General features: G+C 42.2%; 1 protein-coding gene across 1 annotated transcript in view; it reads right to left on the bottom strand.

Annotated features, from left to right (window-relative positions):
* The window catches only part of LOC124040486 (histone-lysine N-methyltransferase 2C-like), a 108570-nt gene that overhangs the window by 34761 nt on the left and 56010 nt on the right, over positions 1-17799 (bottom strand). The window contains 8 exon segments of the mRNA XM_046357703.1: positions 915-1121; positions 7596-7669; positions 7886-8100; positions 8524-8680; positions 9361-9483; positions 10088-10120; positions 14073-14210; positions 16146-16250. Of these exon segments, the coding sequence (XP_046213659.1) occupies positions 915-1121; positions 7596-7669; positions 7886-8100; positions 8524-8680; positions 9361-9483; positions 10088-10120; positions 14073-14210; positions 16146-16250 (1052 nt within the window).

Genomic DNA, 17799 nt, shown 5'->3' with positions numbered 1-17799 from the left:
GAGGGAACAATGTGAGGGTGTATGTAATATGGTCATGAAAAAAAGCTTCTGGAGGCTGTTACTGTGTTTTCAGGGCGAAGGACAGGTTTTACCAGTTAACCAAGCTTTTCTCCCTACAACTCCACTTTACATTTTGTTTTTCTTACACCTCGTAAATTTTGCTTTATTGGTTCTCGGCAGACGAAACAGAACAGTGCCTTGCCTTGGGAATCTTACCAGAGACATTTTTCCACCTCCTGCAGCTATAGTTGCCTGGTTGGAATGTCCAAAAAGGACATCTTTATCTGTTGATTTTATGGCTTTGCTTTTTGGGACCTTTTCCTGCTGCGTCTTAAGCGGTCCCCACATCTGATTTAACTCTCCCTTTTCAATGCAAATTAAGAATTAGTAGACTGTATGAGAACGCCAAATGTATTGTTTAAAAATGACTCACTCAACCATGCACATATATAAAGTTAAATATAAAAAATTATGTTTCATGCCCCCCCAAGTTATGTTATGTTCAATCTCACCACCTTGCTTCCACTCACAATTCCCCTGACATGCGATACTTTGATTGTTATGGTGGTGTATTATGGTGTCATAAAATACATGTACACACAAAGAAACGCACACTGCTCTCTTACACCAGGGTTTCTCAACAGGCAGGAATAAAATCCCACTTATACCATTTTTCTGCCATGAAACAAATAACTTCCTAATTTTCTAAAAAGGCATGCATGCAATTGCCCCACAATCTTGCATCCAATTTCATACCCTCACTCAATTAAAACAAAGTATAATAATTATATAAAAGAAATCAAGGCAAAACAAATCCACAACAACTCCTAGAAAAGTGGTTGAGAAACCCTGCTTCATACATGCTTCATACACCCCCTCCATTTACAGCACACTAACCCTAAAGGTACTCTTACCTGTCTGAACTTCCACTCCTGCTCATGCTCAGACTCCTTGGGCTTGAGAGTATCTTTGAAGAGCAGCTCAGCGTCCATTGGGACACTATTGGAGTCAAAGGGGTCAGTCAACGGCTGCTGGTGAGGATTCTGATGTCTCTTCAGTGTATCGTTGGACATCTGAACTTTGTTAATACGCAGCGCTGCCCGGTTATCACGTGCCTTTTGCTGGAAGAAAGGGTCCATTTTGTAATTTTTCCAAGTGGTCAATCACTTGACCCATTGAACAATGATAAAGCTAATTATTACAGATGGTTACACATACAGTACCAGTCAAATTATGGACACCTACTCATTCAAGGGGTTTTCTTTATTTTTACTATTTTCAACATTGTAGAATAATAGTGAACACATCAAAACTATGATAACACATATTGAATCTTGTAGTAACCAAAAAAGTGTTCAAAAAATTGAAATATATTTCATATTTGAAATTCTTCAAAGTAGCCACCTTTTGCCTTGATGACAGCTTTGCATTCTCTCAACCAGCTTCATGAGGTAGTCACCTAAAACACATTTCAATTAACAGGTTTGCCTTGTTAAAAGTTTATTTGTGGAAGTTTGTTCATTCTTAATGCATTTGAGCCAATCAGTTGTGTTGTGACAAGGTAGGGGTGCTCAAATAGTCACAAAAAACATCAAGCGCTATGATGAAACTGGCTCTCATGACGACCGCCACAGGAAATGAAGATCCAGAGTTACCTCTGCTACAGAGGATACGTTCATTAGTTACCAACTAGAGGTCAACCGATTATGATTTTTCAACGCCGATACCGATTATTGGAGGCCCAAAAAAAGACGGTACCGATTAATCTGACAATTTTTCATTTTTTTTTAGTAATAATGACAATTACAACATTACTGAATGAATACTTATTTTAACTTAATATAATGCCTCAATTAAATAATGCGAAAACAAAGTGTTGGAGAAGAAAGTAAAAGTGCAATATGTGCTATGAAAGAAAGCCTACGTTTCAGTTCCTTGCTTAGAACATGAGAACATGTTGGTGGTTCCTTTTAACATGAGTCTTCAATATTCCCAGGTAAGAAGTTTTAGGTTGTAGCTATTATATGACTATTTCCCTCTATACCATTTGTATTTCATTAACCTTTGACTATTGGATGTTCTTATAGGCACTTTAGTATTGCCAGTGAAACAGTATAGCTTCCGTCCCTCTAGTTAGCGCGCGCAGACAAGCAAGCCATTTCACTTCGGTTACACTAGCCTCATCTCTGGAGTTGATAGGCTTGAAGTCATAAACAGCGTGATTGCTTGACGCACAACGAAGAGCTGCTGGCAAAACGCACTAAAGTGCTGTTTGAATGAATGTTTACGCGCCTGCTTCTGCCTACCACCGCTCAGTCAGATACTTGTATGCTTGTATGCTCAGTCACATTATATGCAACGCAGGACACGCTAGATAATATCTAGTAATATCATCAACCATGTGTAGTTAACTAGTGATTATGATTGATTGTTTTTTTTTATAAGATAAGTTTAATTCTAGCTAGCAACTTACCTTGGCTTACTGCATTCGCGTAACAGGCAGTCTCCTTGTGGAGTGCAACGAGAGAGGCAGGTCGTTATTGCGTTGGACAAGTTAACTGTAAGGTTGCAAGATTGGCCCGAGCTGACAAGGTGAAAATCATTCGTTCTGCCCCTAAACAAGGCAGTTAACCCACCATTCCTAGGCCGTCATTGAAAATAAGAATGTGTTCTTAACTGACTTGCCTATTTAAATAAAGGTATACAAAATTAAAAATAACAAAAAATCGGCGCCCGATTGTTATGAAAACTTGAAATCAGCCCTAATTTAATCGGTCGACCTCTATTACCAACCTCAGAAATTGCAGTCCAAATAAATGCTTCAGAGTTCAAGTAACAGACATATCTCAACAAACTGTTCAGAGGAGACTGCGTGAATCAGGCCTTCGTGGTCGAATTGCTGCAAATAAACCACTACTAAAGGACACCAATAAGAAGAAAATACTTGCTTGGGCCAAGAAACACAAACAATAGACATTAGACCAGTGGAAAACTGTCTTTTGGTCTGATGAGTACAAATTTGACATTTTTGTGTCTTTGTGAGACGCAGAGTAGGTGAATGGATGATCTCCGCATGTGTGGTTTCCACCATGAAGCATGGAGTAGGTGGTGTGATGTATGGGGGTGCTTTGCTGGTGACACTGTCATTGATTTATTTAGAATTCAATGCACAATTAACCAGTATGGCTACCACAGCATTCTGCAGCGATACGCCATCTCATCTGGTTTGCGGACAGTGGGACTATAATTTGTTTTTCAACAGGACAATGAACCAACACACCTCCAGGCTGTGTAAGGGCTATTTGACCAATAAGGAGAGTGATGGAGTGCTGCATCAGATGACCTGACCTCCACAATCACCCAACCTCAACCCAATTGAGATGGTTTGGGACGAGTTGGACCGCAGAGTAATCAGCATATGTGGGAACTCCTCCACGACTGTTGGAAAAGCAATCCAGGTGAAGCTGGTTGAGAGAATGTCAAGAGTAGGCAAAGCTGTCATGAAGGCAAAGGGTGGCTACTTTGAAGAATCTAAAATATATTTTTATATTTGTTTAACACTTCATGTGTTATATCATAGTTTTGATGTATTCACTATTATTCTACAATGTAGAACATAGCAAAAACCCTTGAATGAGTAGGTGTCTAAACTTTGACTTGTGTGTGTGTATATATGTATATGTATATATATGTATATGTATATGCTCTTATATTATATTGGTATATATGACATCCAGTGGGACAGTCACTTAACAATAGTGCATCTAAAACACCATCCACACACACACACACACACACACACACACACACACACACACACACACACACACACACACACACACACACACACACACACACACACACACACACACACACACACACACACACACACACACATATATATATGTGTACTGCTCAAAAAAATAAAGGGAACACTAAAATAACACATCCTAGATCTGAATGAATGAAATATTCTTATTAAATACTTTTTTCTTTACATAGTTGAATGTGCTGACAACAAAACCACACAAAAGTGATCAATGGAAATCAAATTTATCAACCCATGGTGGTCTGGATTTGGAGTCATACTCAAAATTAAAGTGGAAAACCACACAACAGGCTGATCCAACTTTGATGTCCTTAAACAAGTCAAAAAGAGGCCCAGAAGTGTGCGTGGCCTCCACATGCCTGTATGACCTCCCTACAATGCCTGGGCATGCTCCTGATGAGGTGGCGGATGGTCTCCTGAGGGATCTCCTCCCAGACCTGGAATAAAGCATCCGCCAACTCCTGGACAGTCTGTGGTGCAATGTGGCGTTGGTGGATGGAGCGAGACATGATGTCCCAGATGTGCTCAATTGGATTCAGGTCTGGGAAACGGGCGGGCCAGTCCATAGCATCAATGCCTTCCTCTTGCAGGAACTGCTGACACACTCCAGCCACATGAGGTCTAGCATTGTCTTGCATTAGGAGGAACCCAGGGCCAACCGCACCAGCATATGTTCTCACAAGGGGTCTGAGGATCTCATCTCGGTACCTAATGGCAGTCAGGCTACCTCTGGCGAGCACATGGAGGGCTGTGCGGCCCCCCAAAGAAATGCCACCCCACACCATGACTGACCCATCGCCAAACCAGTCATGCTGGAGGATGTTGCAGGCAGCAGAACGTTCTCCACGGTGTCTCCAGACTGTCACATCTGTCACATGTGCTCAGTGTGAACCTGCTTTCATCTGAATAGCACAGGGCGCCAGTGGCGAATTTGCCAATCTTGGTGTTCTCTGGCAAATGCCAAACGTCCTGCACGGTGTTGGGCTGTAAGCACAACCCCCACCTGTAGACGTCGGGCCCTCATACCACCCTAATGGAGTCTGTTTCTGACCGTTTAAGCAGACACATGCACATTTGTGGCCTGCTGGAGGTCATTTTGCAGGGCTCTGGCAGTGCTCCTCCTGCTCCTCCTTGCACAAAGGTGGAGGTAGCGGTCCTGCTGCTGGGTTGTTGCCCTCCTACTGCCTCCTCCACGTCTCCTGATGTACTGGCCTGTCTCCTGGTAGCGCCTCCATGCTCTGGACACTACGCTGACAGACACTGCAAACCTTCTTGCCACAGCTCGCATTGATGTTCCATCCTGGATGAGCTGCACTACCTGAGCCACTTGTGTGGGTTGTAGACTCCATCTCATGCTACCACTAGAGTGAAAGCACCGCCAGCATTCAAAAGTGACCAAAACATCAGCCAGGAAGCATAGGAACTGAGAAGTGGTCTGTGGTCCCCACCTGCAGAACCACTCCTTTATTGGGGGTGTCTTGCTAATTGCCTATAACTTCCACCTGTTGTCTATTCCATTTGCACAACAGCATGTGAAATTTATTGGTAATCAGTGTTGCTTCCTAAGGGGACAGTTTGATTTCACAGAAGTGTGATTGACTTGGAGTTACATTGTGTTGTTTAAGTGTTCCCTTTATTTTTTGAGCAGTGTATATACTGCATATACACTACCGTTCAAAAGTTTGGGGTCACATAGAAATGTCCTTGTTTTTGAAAGAAAAGCACTTTTACTTGTTAATTAAAATAACATCAAATTCATCAGAAATACAGTGTAGACATTGTTCATGTTGTAAATTACTATTGTAGCTGGAAACTGCTGATTTTTTAAAATGTATTATTCTTTTTACCTCCTTTTTCTCACCAATTTCGTAGTATCCAATTGTTAGTTGTTACTATCTTGTCTCATCGCTACAACTCCCGTACGGTCTCGGGAGAGACGAAGGTCGAAAGCCATGTGTCCTCCGAAACGCAATTAAAGGACAAATACATTAGTGTTGAGTTTGAGAAACAGACTCCTCAAAAGTCCTACCTAGAAGGCCAGCATCCCGGAGTCGCCTCTTTACTGTTTACTCAAACTAGACACTAATGTATTTGTCCTCTTTCTCAGTTGTGCACCTCCCACTCCTCTTTCTATTCTGGTTAGCGGCAGTTTGCGCTGTTCTGTGAAGGGGGTAGTACACAGCGTTGTAAGAGATCTTCAGTTTCATGGCAATTTCTCGCATGGAATAGCCTTAATTTCTCAGAACAAGAATAGATTGATGATTTTCAGAAGAAAGTGCTTTGTTTCTGGCCATTTTGAGCCTGTAATCAAACCCACAAATGCTGATGCCCCAGATACTCAACTAGTCTAAAGGCGGCCAGTTTTATTGCTTCTTTAATCAGAATAACAGTTTTCAGCTGTGTTAACATAATTGCAAAAGGGTTTGCTAATCATCCATTAGCCTTTAAAAATTATAAACCTGGATTAACGTGCCATTGGAACAAAGGAGTGATTTTTGTTGATAATGGGCCTCTGTATGCCTATGTAGATATTCCATTTAAAAAATCTGCCGTTTCCAGCTACAAATGTAATTTACAACATGAACAATGTCTACACTGTATTTCTGATCAATTTGATGTTATTTTAAGCCCATAGGTTTATAATGCCATCAGAAAACAGAGGAACAGAACAAAGATAAGAGAAGGGAGGAGAGAGAGAGAGAGAGAGCGCCCTTAGGTTTATAATGCCATCAGAAAACAGAGGAACAGAACAAAGATAAGAGAAGGGACAGAGAGAGAGAGCCCTTAGGTTTATAATGCCATCAGAAAACAGAGGAACAGAACAAAGATAAGAGAAGGGAGAGAGAGAGAGAGCCCTTAGGTTTATAATGCCATCAGAAAACAGAGGAACAGAACAAAGATAAGAGAAGGGAGAGAGAGAGCGAGAGCCCTTAGGTTTATAATGCCATCAGAAAACAGAGGAACAGAACAAAGATAAGATAAGGGAGAGAGAGAGCAAGAGCCCTTAGGTTTATAATGCCATCAGAAAACAGAGGAACAGAACAAAGATAAGAGAAGGGACAGAGAGAGAGAGCCCTTAGGTTTATAATGCGATCAGAAAACAGAGGAACAGAACAAAGATAAGAGAAGGGAGAGAGAGAGAGCCCTTAGGTTTATAATGCCATCAGAAAACAGAGGAACAGAACAAAGATAAGAGAAGGGAGAGAGAGAGAGAGAGCCCTTAGGTTTATAATGCCATCAGAAAACAGAGCAACAGAACAAAGATAAGAGAAGGGACAGAGAGCGAGAGAGAGCCCTTGGGTTTATAATGCCATCAGAAAACAAAGGAACAGAACAAAGAGAAGAGAAGGGACAGAGAGAGAGAGAGAGCCCTTAGGTTTATAATGCCATCAGAAAACAAAGGAACAGAACAAAACAAATACCGTCCTTCTCCCTAATGGCCTCTTGAACATTTCGTCAGTGATTGGCTGCTTTCCTTTCATTCATCAGTCCAATAAACATAGGGCCCCATTCAATCAAAATCTCAAATCAGGTTTGTGGAATAAGTCAATAACAAAGTTGTTCTGGTGAAGTAGAAATAATTCATTTTTGATTGGTACTACGGCTGTTTTCGTTGGAAGTTTTGGAAAAGATTTGCCATTATTACTTCAATGTATGGATTTTGTCTAGAGGTTTTACAAACTTCTCTTCAGCAATCAGGAAAACCAAATGCTCATTAAATGAAGTGCATTGAATCATAGTCCAGCGTGGATGTAAACAAACTTACCACATATGGGGCCCTGTCCTGGGAACTGGCTTTCCTCCATAATTTTGCGATTTGTTTCACTCTCATAGCCCAGTCTGAGATAGAAAAAAAGATTAGCTAAAACGTACAGCGCTAGGACACATATGCAATATGGCCAAGTAGAGTACCTTTTCTAGTCTCGTTTTCACAATGTCCATAAAATCTTTTAAATGGGTGCGACAACTTCGAACTCATTATTTTTATTAATAAAAAATATTTGTTTTTCGATAATTCACACAAGAATTCTAGAGAACTAAACATTCTGTACCAACCTGGGAACTCCCCTAGGAGGTTGGGAAAGTTGACGTTGGTGTAAAGGACTGGGGCCACAGTGGCCATCTCGCCCAGAGTCTCCTCCTTCTCCCACTTGAGCGTGCTCCGCTGTGCGTTGGACATGGTGTCTGTCTCCCCCTCTGTAAGGGGGCCGGGGATGGGCGCGCTCCATGGAACCACTATGTCACCCCCCATCTGGCTAAACTTCTTGTCCCTGGAAGGAGCTCTCTGGTTACACATTATATTGACTTATACCATTGCATTGTTGGATACTCGTTTCTGATTTGCTTGAAGGGCATTCTAGAGACACATTATTATTACATTTGCACTTTCTATGTCACTTACAATGTGGATCACCTTGAGGCAAATGTAGTTTGGGCTTTAGTATTAAAAAAATACATCCTATTCCTTGATGGAGATATTAATGCTAACAAGTGAGCAGACCTCAGAGGAAAAAAATGTTTAAAGCGAACTACAATTAAGTCCAAACAATGGAGGAAAACAGTCAAGAAGACTCAATAGGTAAATAAAACAGCATCCAATTGATTGCCTTCCAGCAGTTGTCTTTAAAGGTGAAAGCAATGCTCTAGTAATACGCCAGAGGGGTACAACAGCTTCCTGCTATGCCAGCTCTTACCTCATATTCTCTTGGAAAGGCATTCTGTGGATGGGCGAGAAGTTGCTGGGGCCATAGGGGCCTGTGCCGCCGGGCATCATGGGAGTTGGAGGAAAATGGGGGTTGGGCCCCATCATGCCGTTTATCATTGGCATCCGGGGGAACATCCCACCGTCGCCTGCAACAGAGAGCATAGAGAATGTCAGATAAGTAGTTCCATACATACATTGATTATACTAAACATCAAAAACCTAATCTTTCCAAGACAGACTGACCAGGTGAAAACTATGATCTCTTATTGATGTCACTTGATAAATCCACTTCAGTCAGTGTAGATTAAGAGGTGGAGACCGGTCAAAGAAAGATGTTTCATCCGTGAAACAATTGAGACATGGATTGTGCATGTGTGCCATTCAGAGGGTGAAATGTGCAAGACAAAACATTTAAGTGCCTTTGAACACTCAACAGTTCCCTGTGTGTGTCAAGAACGGTCCACCACCCAAAGGACATCCAGCCAACTTGATAACTTTGGGAAGCATTGGATTCAACATGGTCAGCATCCCTGTGGAACACTTTTGATACCTTGTAGAATCCATACCCTAACAAATTCAGGCTGTTCTGAGGGCCAAATGGGTGGGGTGGTGCAACTCAATATTTAGGTGTTCCTAATGTTTGATATACTCACATGTACATCCACATGCCCTGTTGATTATGTGAACATGACATGCATATAAATCAATGTGCTCCTCAATGATCAATAAATACCCATGGTTATACATTCATTTTACAGTCAATAGTAGATTATATAAAAATGTGACATAATACAATTCTCCAAGAGGCTTTGGGTGGTGGTGGTACCTGGGTTTGGAAGGGCCATGGCTCCAGGTCCACTGGCCCCAGGGTGAGACAGCTGTGGAGGCTGGCTGGTGCTGGGACTAAGGACCGCTGTGAAGAGGTCTTCCACATCCTTCCCCTCCAGCTCTTTAGGCAATGAAATAAATGACGTTGATGAGCGTATATTTTTAAAAACAACTCTTTCTCCCCAATTTCGTGGTATCCAATTGGTAGTTACAGTCTTGTGCCATTGCTGCAACTCCTGTACGGATACGGGAGAGGCGAAGGTCGAGAGCCATGAGTCCTCCGAAACACAACCCTGCCAAGCCACACTGCTCGCTTTATCCGAAAGCCAGCCACACCAATGTGTCGGAGGAAACACCGTACAACCGGCAACCGTGTCAGCTCACATACGCCCGGCCAGCCACAGGAGTCGCTAGAACGCGATGGGACAAGGACATCTCTGCCAGCCAAACAGTCCCCTAACTGGGATGACGCTGGACCAATTGTGCACCATCTCCTGGTTGTGGCCGGCTGCGACACAGCCTGGAATCGTACCCGGGTCTGTAGTGAAGCCTCAAGCACTGCGATGCTGTGCACATACTTTAAACCACCATCAATAAGTGTCGTTCAAATCTTTCAATTATATAAAACTGATCATCTCTGACATACAACTGAATGAACAACTCTCAGAAGAACTATCTAGATTGGGTCTTAATGGGCCTGAAAGATTCATATCAAAACCACAAACCTGGGATTTTGTAGAGTTTACTGAGAATTGCACCTGAAAAAGACAAAGAAATGCTTATTACATTACTGCAATGATATAGACACAGTACCAGTCAAAAGTTTGGACACACCTACGCATTTCAATGGGTTTTATTTATTTTACTATTTTCTACATTGTAGAATAATAGTGAAGACATCAATACTAGGAAAATAACACATTGAATGATGTAGTAACCCAAAAAGTATTAAACAAATCCAAACATATTTTTTAAAGTAGCCACACTTTGCTTTGACAGCTTTGCACTCTTGGCATTCTCTCAACGAGTTACTACATCATGTGGTAGTCACCTGGAATGAATTTAAATTAAACAGGTGTCCCTTCTTAAGTTAATTTGAGCCAATCAGTTGTGTTGTGAAATGGTAGGGGTGGAATACAGAAGATGGTCTTTTACCAAATAGGGCTAAGTCCATTCTATGGCAAGAACAGCTACAATAGGCAAATATAAATGACAGTCAATGCAGAACATTTCAAGAACTTTGAAAGTTTCTTCAAGTGCAGTCGCAAAAACCATCAAGCGCTTTGATGAAACTGGCTTTCATGAGGACCGCCACAGGAAAGGAAGACCCAGAGTTACCTATGCTTCAGAGGATAAGTTCATTAGCGTTACCAGCCTCAGAAATTGCAGCCCAAAAATAATGCTTCATAGAGTTAAAGTAACAGACATATCTCAACATCAACTGTTCAGAGGAGATTGCATGAAACAGGCCATCATGGTCGAATTGCTGCAAAGAAACAACAACTACAACTACTGAAGGAAAGTCAGTCAACAAGTGCTCAGCATATGTGGGAACTCCTTCAAGACGGTTGGAAAAGCACTCCTCATGAAGCTGGTTGAGAGAATGACAAGAGTGTACAAAGCTGTCATCAAGGCAAAGGGTGGCAACTTTGAATAATCTAAAATATAAAGTATATTTTTATTGGTTTAACACTTTTTTGGTAACTATATGATTCCATGTGTTATTTAATAGTTCTGATGTCTTCATTATTTTTTACAATGTTGAAAATAGTAAAAATAAAGAATAGCATTGAATGAGTAGGTGTGTCCAAATATTTGACTGGTACTGTATATACAGTGCCTTCGGAAAGCATAAAGACCGCTCGACTTTCACATTTTGTTACGTTACAACCTATATAACTTATTCTACAATTGATTAAATTATTGAAAAAAAGCAATCTACACACACCTCAAAATGACAAAGGGAAAACAGGTCATTTTTGTAAATAAAAAATAAATACCTTATTAACATAAGTATTCAGACCCTATATATATATATATACACACACACACTGCTCAAAAAAATAAAGGGAACACTTAAACAACACAATGTAACTCCAAGTCAATCACACTTCTGTGAAATCAAGCTGTCCACTAAGGAAGCAACACCGATTGACAATAAATTTCACATGCTGTTGTGCAAATGGAATAGACAACAGGTGGAAATTATAGGCAATTAGCAAGACACCCCCAATAAAGGAGTGGTTCTGCAGGTGGGGACCACAGACCACTTTCTCAGTTCCTATGCTTCCTGGCTGATGTTTTGGTCACTTTTGAATGCTGGCGGTGCTTTCACTCTAGTGGTAGCATGAGACGGAGTCTACAACCCACACAAGTGGCTCAGGTAGTGCAGCTCATCCAGGATGGCACATCAATGCGAGCTGTGGCAAGAAGGTTTGCTGTGTCTGTCAGCGTAGTGTCCAGAGCATGGAGGCGCTACCAGGAGACAGGCCAGTACATCAGGAGACATGGAGGAGGCCGTAGGAGGGCAACAACCCAGCAGCAGGACCGCTACCTCCGCCTTTGTGCAAGGAGGAGCAGGAGGAGCACTGCCAGAGCACTGCAAAATGACCTCCAGCAGGCCACAAATGTGCATGTGTCTGCTCAAACGGTCAGAAACAGACTCCATGAGGGTGGTATGAGGGCCCGACGTCCACAGGTGGGGGTTGTGCCAACACCGTGCAGGACATTTTGGCATTTGCCAGAGAACACCAAGATTGGAAAATTCACCACTGGCACCCTGTGCTCTTCACAGATGAAAGCAGGTTCACACTGAGCACGTGACAGAGTCTGGAGACGCTGTGGAGAACGTTCTGCTGCCTGCAACATCCTCCAGCATGACCGGTTTGGCAGTGGGTCAGTCAAGTATTTAATAAGAATATTTCATTCATTCAGATCTAGGATGTGTTATTTTAGTGTTCCCTTTATTTTTTTTGAGCAGTGTATATAGATGTGTATATCATCTCAGCAAAAAAAGAAATGTCCTCACTGTCAACTTAACATGTGTAAATATTTGTATGAACATAACAAGATTCAACAACTGAGACATAAACCGAACAAGTTCTACAGACATGTGACTAATTGAAATGGAATAATGTGTCCCTGAACAAAGGGGGCTTCAAAATCAAAAAGTAACAGTATCTGGTGTGGCAACCAGCTGCATTAAGTACTGCAGTGCATCTCCTCCTCATGGACTGTACCAGATTTGCCACTCTTCCACCAAGGCACCTGCAATTTTCCAGACATTTCTGGGGGGAATGGCCCTAGCCCTCACCCCTGATCCAACAGGTCCCAGACGTGTTCAATGGGATTGAGATCTGGCCTCTTCGCTGGCCAAGGCAGAACACTGACATTCCTGTCTTGCAGGAAATCATGCACAGAATGAGCAATATGGCTGGTGACGAATCCGACCATCACCCCTGGTGAGACAAAACAGCGGCTCGTCAGTGAAGAGCAGTGACGGTGGCTTTGTGCCTATAGGCGACGTTGTTGCCGGTGATGTCTAGTGAGGGCCTACAAGCCTTCAGTCCAGCCTCTCTCAGCCGATTGCGGACAGTTTGAGCACTGATGGAGGGATTGCCATCCTGTACCTGTCCCGCAGGTGTGATGTTAGGATGTACCAATCCTGCGCAGGTGTTGTTACACGTGGTCTCCGCCACTGCAAGAACAATCAGCTGTCCGTCCTGTCTCACTGTAGTGCCGTCTTAGGCGTCTCACAGTACGGACATTGCAATGGCCACATCTGCAGTCCTCATGCCTCCTTGCAGCATGCAAGGGGCGGCAGGGTAGCCTAGTGGTTAGAGCGTTGGACTAGTAATCGGAAAGTTGCAAGTTCAAACCCCCGAGCTGTTACAAATCTGTCGTTCTGCCCCTGAACAGAGTCAGTAGAAAGACTTCTTAGTATCCTAAGTTTTCATAACTGTGACCTAAATTGCCTACCGTCTGTAAGCTTTTAGTGTCTTAACGACCCTTACACAGGTGCATGCTCATTAATTGTTTGCTTCATTGAACAAGCATGGGAAACAGTGTTTAAACCCTTTACAATTAAGATCTGTGAAGTTATTTGGATTTTTACAAAGTAACTTTGAAAGACAGGTTCCTGAAAAAGAGACAAGGGATAAATCTCTGCCAAGGAAACAGGGTAGACCTCCCTATTTGTCAACACTTAACTTTGCGGGAACATCAGCTAAACTGAGCAAACATTATTTACTTAGCGTTCCATGATTTTGTAATCTGCCATTTGATTCGACCACCATGGCTTCTATATACACTGCAGTTGCTCCATATGATGGATACTGTACAGCGCATACGCAACTCTAGGAAGAAATACTTATTTTTCAATTTTTGACATTTAGGGGCAGTTTCGCCGACTCAGATTAAGCGTAGTTCTGCCTAAAAGTGCTTTCAATGGAGATTGTTCTTTGCTAATGCTTTAGTCCAGAACTAGGCTTAATCTGCGTCTAGGAAACCAACCCTGAATCCATGTACTGATGTTGACCAGGGAAACCAGGTGGTGTGCAACTCTCTGGCCAATTATAAATCAATACATCAGTGAGTGGGAGGAGAAAACAGACACTGAAGCCCTGGAGATTTACACCTCTGCTCTTCACCAATGACACAGATTAAGCAGCACATCCGGTAGACAGTCAAAATTTAACATGGCCGTCTTACCATCTGTGACCATCTTGTCCAGTTCTGGGCTCAGGATGACATCCAGAGGCTCCGCCTGTAGAGCCCTGGGCCCCCGGCCTGCAGAGCCCTGACAGGGCCCAATGGGATCATCAGAGATGGGGGCCATGTCCAGACCAGCTATGGGATGGCAGAAAAGGTCAAAGGGATGGTGAGGGGACACACACCCACACAGTCCACTTTTATGTTAAAAATCAACACACTAGCCCCCCACCCACCCACCAACCAACCCCCCTAAAAACTGGAAGCTGTCACACCAAAGACTAAATCAGAGTTGACTGGCAATTTATTTTAGAACTGTGTCTGAGTGCTGGGTATTGGAGGAAGAAATAAAAAGAGAAAGAGGAGAGAGAGAAAGCGAGGAGAAAGAGGAAGAGAGGAGAAGGAGAGAGAGCTGATCATTCATGTCACGGTTGTAAAATAAGCTCTCCATGCATTTTCTTCCCCTAACAAAATTTTCCAAGAATAGCAATAAACTAATTTGTGTTGCCTGCACGACGGAGTGGAAAGAGAGAGGGGGGGTCCTTAAAAAATAGTCACACTACTTTCATCATCGTTCGGATCCACATTCAAATAAACGAGGGCTTAATCAATGAAAAAAGTTACGGAAGATTGCAATGATTAATCATCATAACCGTTGTCTAACATCAGAGGGGGTCGGAGGTTCATGCACATTTTACTGTGGCGCACACTCGACTAGTTTGCCATGTTTTTTTGTCGGAAGAAGCTACTTTGCGTGTGACCATAAATGAACTGGATATAAGGGAAGAGATGCATTGAGACCACAGATGCTGCATATGGCCTGAAAGGAAAGAATAAAGGATAAAGTAACTTATTGTTTTCATAAAACTAGTCATCTGCTTCAGGGCATTCAGGCGTTCTCGTAAAACACAGTTTGTGCTTAAATAATCTCTCAGACAAATAGAAGGGTGGAAAATGAAAATCACTATACAACACTGCAAAACTGGATAGATAAAATATATTTCTTTTTTTCACAGACTCAAGGCGACAGAGAAAAAAAGGAAACCTTGCCGGCTCAATAAATAAAATACTCATTGCTACTCATTGGTAACTGCTCCATGGAATGCAAGAACTGTGAGACATTCAGTTCAAACTTTGTTACATTGTATGACTAGAGGAAGCTCACTTTTTAACCCACACAACTTAAACTCAGCTGTGGTGAAAAGGTAGTAAACACTAAAATATATCAATCGAAACCAACTGAATTACATAAAAACAACATTTGTTTTTTTTTAATGGGCACCCCAAATAATTGTTTTGCCCAATACCACTGAACAGTCCATAGACATGCAGATTGGTGCGTGGTTAGTAACACCGCAGTAGTTAGTCAAAGAGCCTGGACAGTGCTACAGTGTGAGAAAGGAGTGGGGTGCACAGACCACAGATCAAGAGAGAAGGAAGGATATGCAAATGCTGTGAGCAGGCCCAGCGTGGGAGAAGTGGAGGGAGGGGGCAGCTCTACTCCTAAGAGGCCAGATGGGCCCAAGAACTTCTCTTACCAAAAGGAGAAGGAGGGCTGTCGACCTGGAAAGGGCATAAATCAAGACCTACAGGAACCCAAAACCAGATTATTATAAACTGAGGGAGAAAAGCAGGTGTAATAAAATGCTAATGTTATTGATACTACTTGAAGCAGCTCAATGTGATGCCACACCATCTCGTCATAGTTGTGACATAATATCAACAACCATCATAACACGTCCTAGCACAGACCTGGGTTTGAATAGTATTGGTTCTCTTTCAAATATGCAGGCATCAAGACAGGCTTTTCAAGTAAACTGTTCGAAAGCTAAAATGATGCACACAGACAGAAGGGTTGGCCAGAGTAGGCACAGCAAACCAAGAGTATTATTCAATGTGCAATACAATACAAGTGAAGGAAAATGCCAAATCATAAGTAAGGATGCAACAGAGAAATTCCATAGGTGTTTGTGTATGGCGTTGACCTTGCTAGTGACAGGAAGAGTGCGTATTTGAGTGGGCAGAGGAGACAGGAAGTGGAGGCTGCCATTTTGGAGGAGGGGAGGGGTCTACCTGAATCATTCCCCTGCTTCACCAGATCATCCGACAGCATTCCCAGGAGATCTGCATCCGTGCTTAGGACTTCCGGAAGGTCCACTAAGGGATCCTCGGAATTGGCTGGAGAAGGAGATGATATACATACCCCATAATGACAAAGCGAAAACAGGGTTTTAGAATTTTTTGCAAACGTATTAAAAATAAAAACATAAATACCTTATTAACATAAGTATTCAGACCCTTTGCTATAAGACTCAAAAATGAGCTAAGGTGCATCCTTTTTCCATTGATTATCCTTGAGATGTTTCTACAACTTGATTGAAGTCCACCCGTGGTGAATTCAATTGATTGTACATGATTTGTCAAATGACGGCAGGTAGCCTCGTGGTTAGAGCATTGGACTAGTAACCAGAAGGTTGCGAGATCGAATCCCCGACCTGACAAGGTAAAAATCTGTCGTTCTGCCCCTGAACAAGGCACTTAACCCACAGTTCCTAGGCCGTCATTGAAAATAAGAATTTGTTCATAACTGACTTGCCTAGTTAAATAAAAGTGAAATAAAAATGACCAAAGAGGGAATTTAGTAGAGTGGACGAGTGGGAGGGCAAATTGCGTTCTGAAGGATACTAGAGCAGGGGTCTTCAACGTTTTCAGGCATGAGAGCTACTTTCATAACATGTCGCAAGCTCCTCATCTTTGGATAGCTTTCAAATAGGCACATTCTACTTCTACCCTGCAACTCGTCCTTGGTGTCAATATAATGGTTAATAAACAGTATTTGGCATGACAGGGCCCATAACATTTTATTTTGTATTTTCCCAAATCTGTATTGACAAAGAAACCGATTTGAAGACAACAGGTAATGACATCACTGTGCACCAATGATATGACCACTGTTTCATTGATTGACTGAATTTTAACCCAATGACCACTGATCGTCTTGAAATCTAGCTGGGTAGATAGCCAATGAGCTGAGGTAAACAGCAATATGTAATGGTTATTTGTTGGAAGACCAACCCATGTAGTAAACTCCGGCGTAAAGAGAGAGAGCCATTCGCTATTGAAGTTTTATACCGGAAGGAGCAACGCATATTATGAACATCATTGTTTTGGTAAACGCACAGATTCAGCTGTTTACATATCAATCAGTATGGCGACTAAGTCAGGGAAAGTTAAATCTAAGTCTAGATATACAGATGTACACACAATTTTAGAATAAATTGATCGGGAAAGTGAGACAGAGATTGTAGGACGATTCATTTAGTGATTCCCAAGTGGAGGAATATTTTTTGAACGGAGAGGACATCGTTTTGGACTGGTAAGTTCTTCTCATGTAAATGTCCTATGTGTGTTCCCAGTAGGCAACTTGCAGCACTTTTCATAGCGTGTTGGAGTGTAAATGACTGTATATGTGGAAAAGATTACTTAAGATGAGCAGACAGGATTGAAGGTTGATGGGGGATGGTGGAAGAAACCATGTGAATTTACAACTTTTGACAACAAAAAACTTGAAGAAAAACTTAAGGGAAATAGTACTGTTCATCTAGAGGAGGAGGGGGACCCAAACTAATACAAGGCCACTTTTTTAACATTCTGGGTTTGTTAGAAAGATGGCATTGAGACTGGGTTGATTGAGAGTCCATTGTGTATAAAAGAGAAAGTGGAGAAA

Source organism: Oncorhynchus gorbuscha, linkage group LG07 (genome assembly GCF_021184085.1).
Source record: "Oncorhynchus gorbuscha isolate QuinsamMale2020 ecotype Even-year linkage group LG07, OgorEven_v1.0, whole genome shotgun sequence".
NCBI lineage: Eukaryota > Metazoa > Chordata > Actinopteri > Salmoniformes > Salmonidae > Oncorhynchus > Oncorhynchus gorbuscha.
Note: the sequence above shows the minus strand (reverse complement) of the source record. Positions and strands in the feature narration are given on the sequence as shown.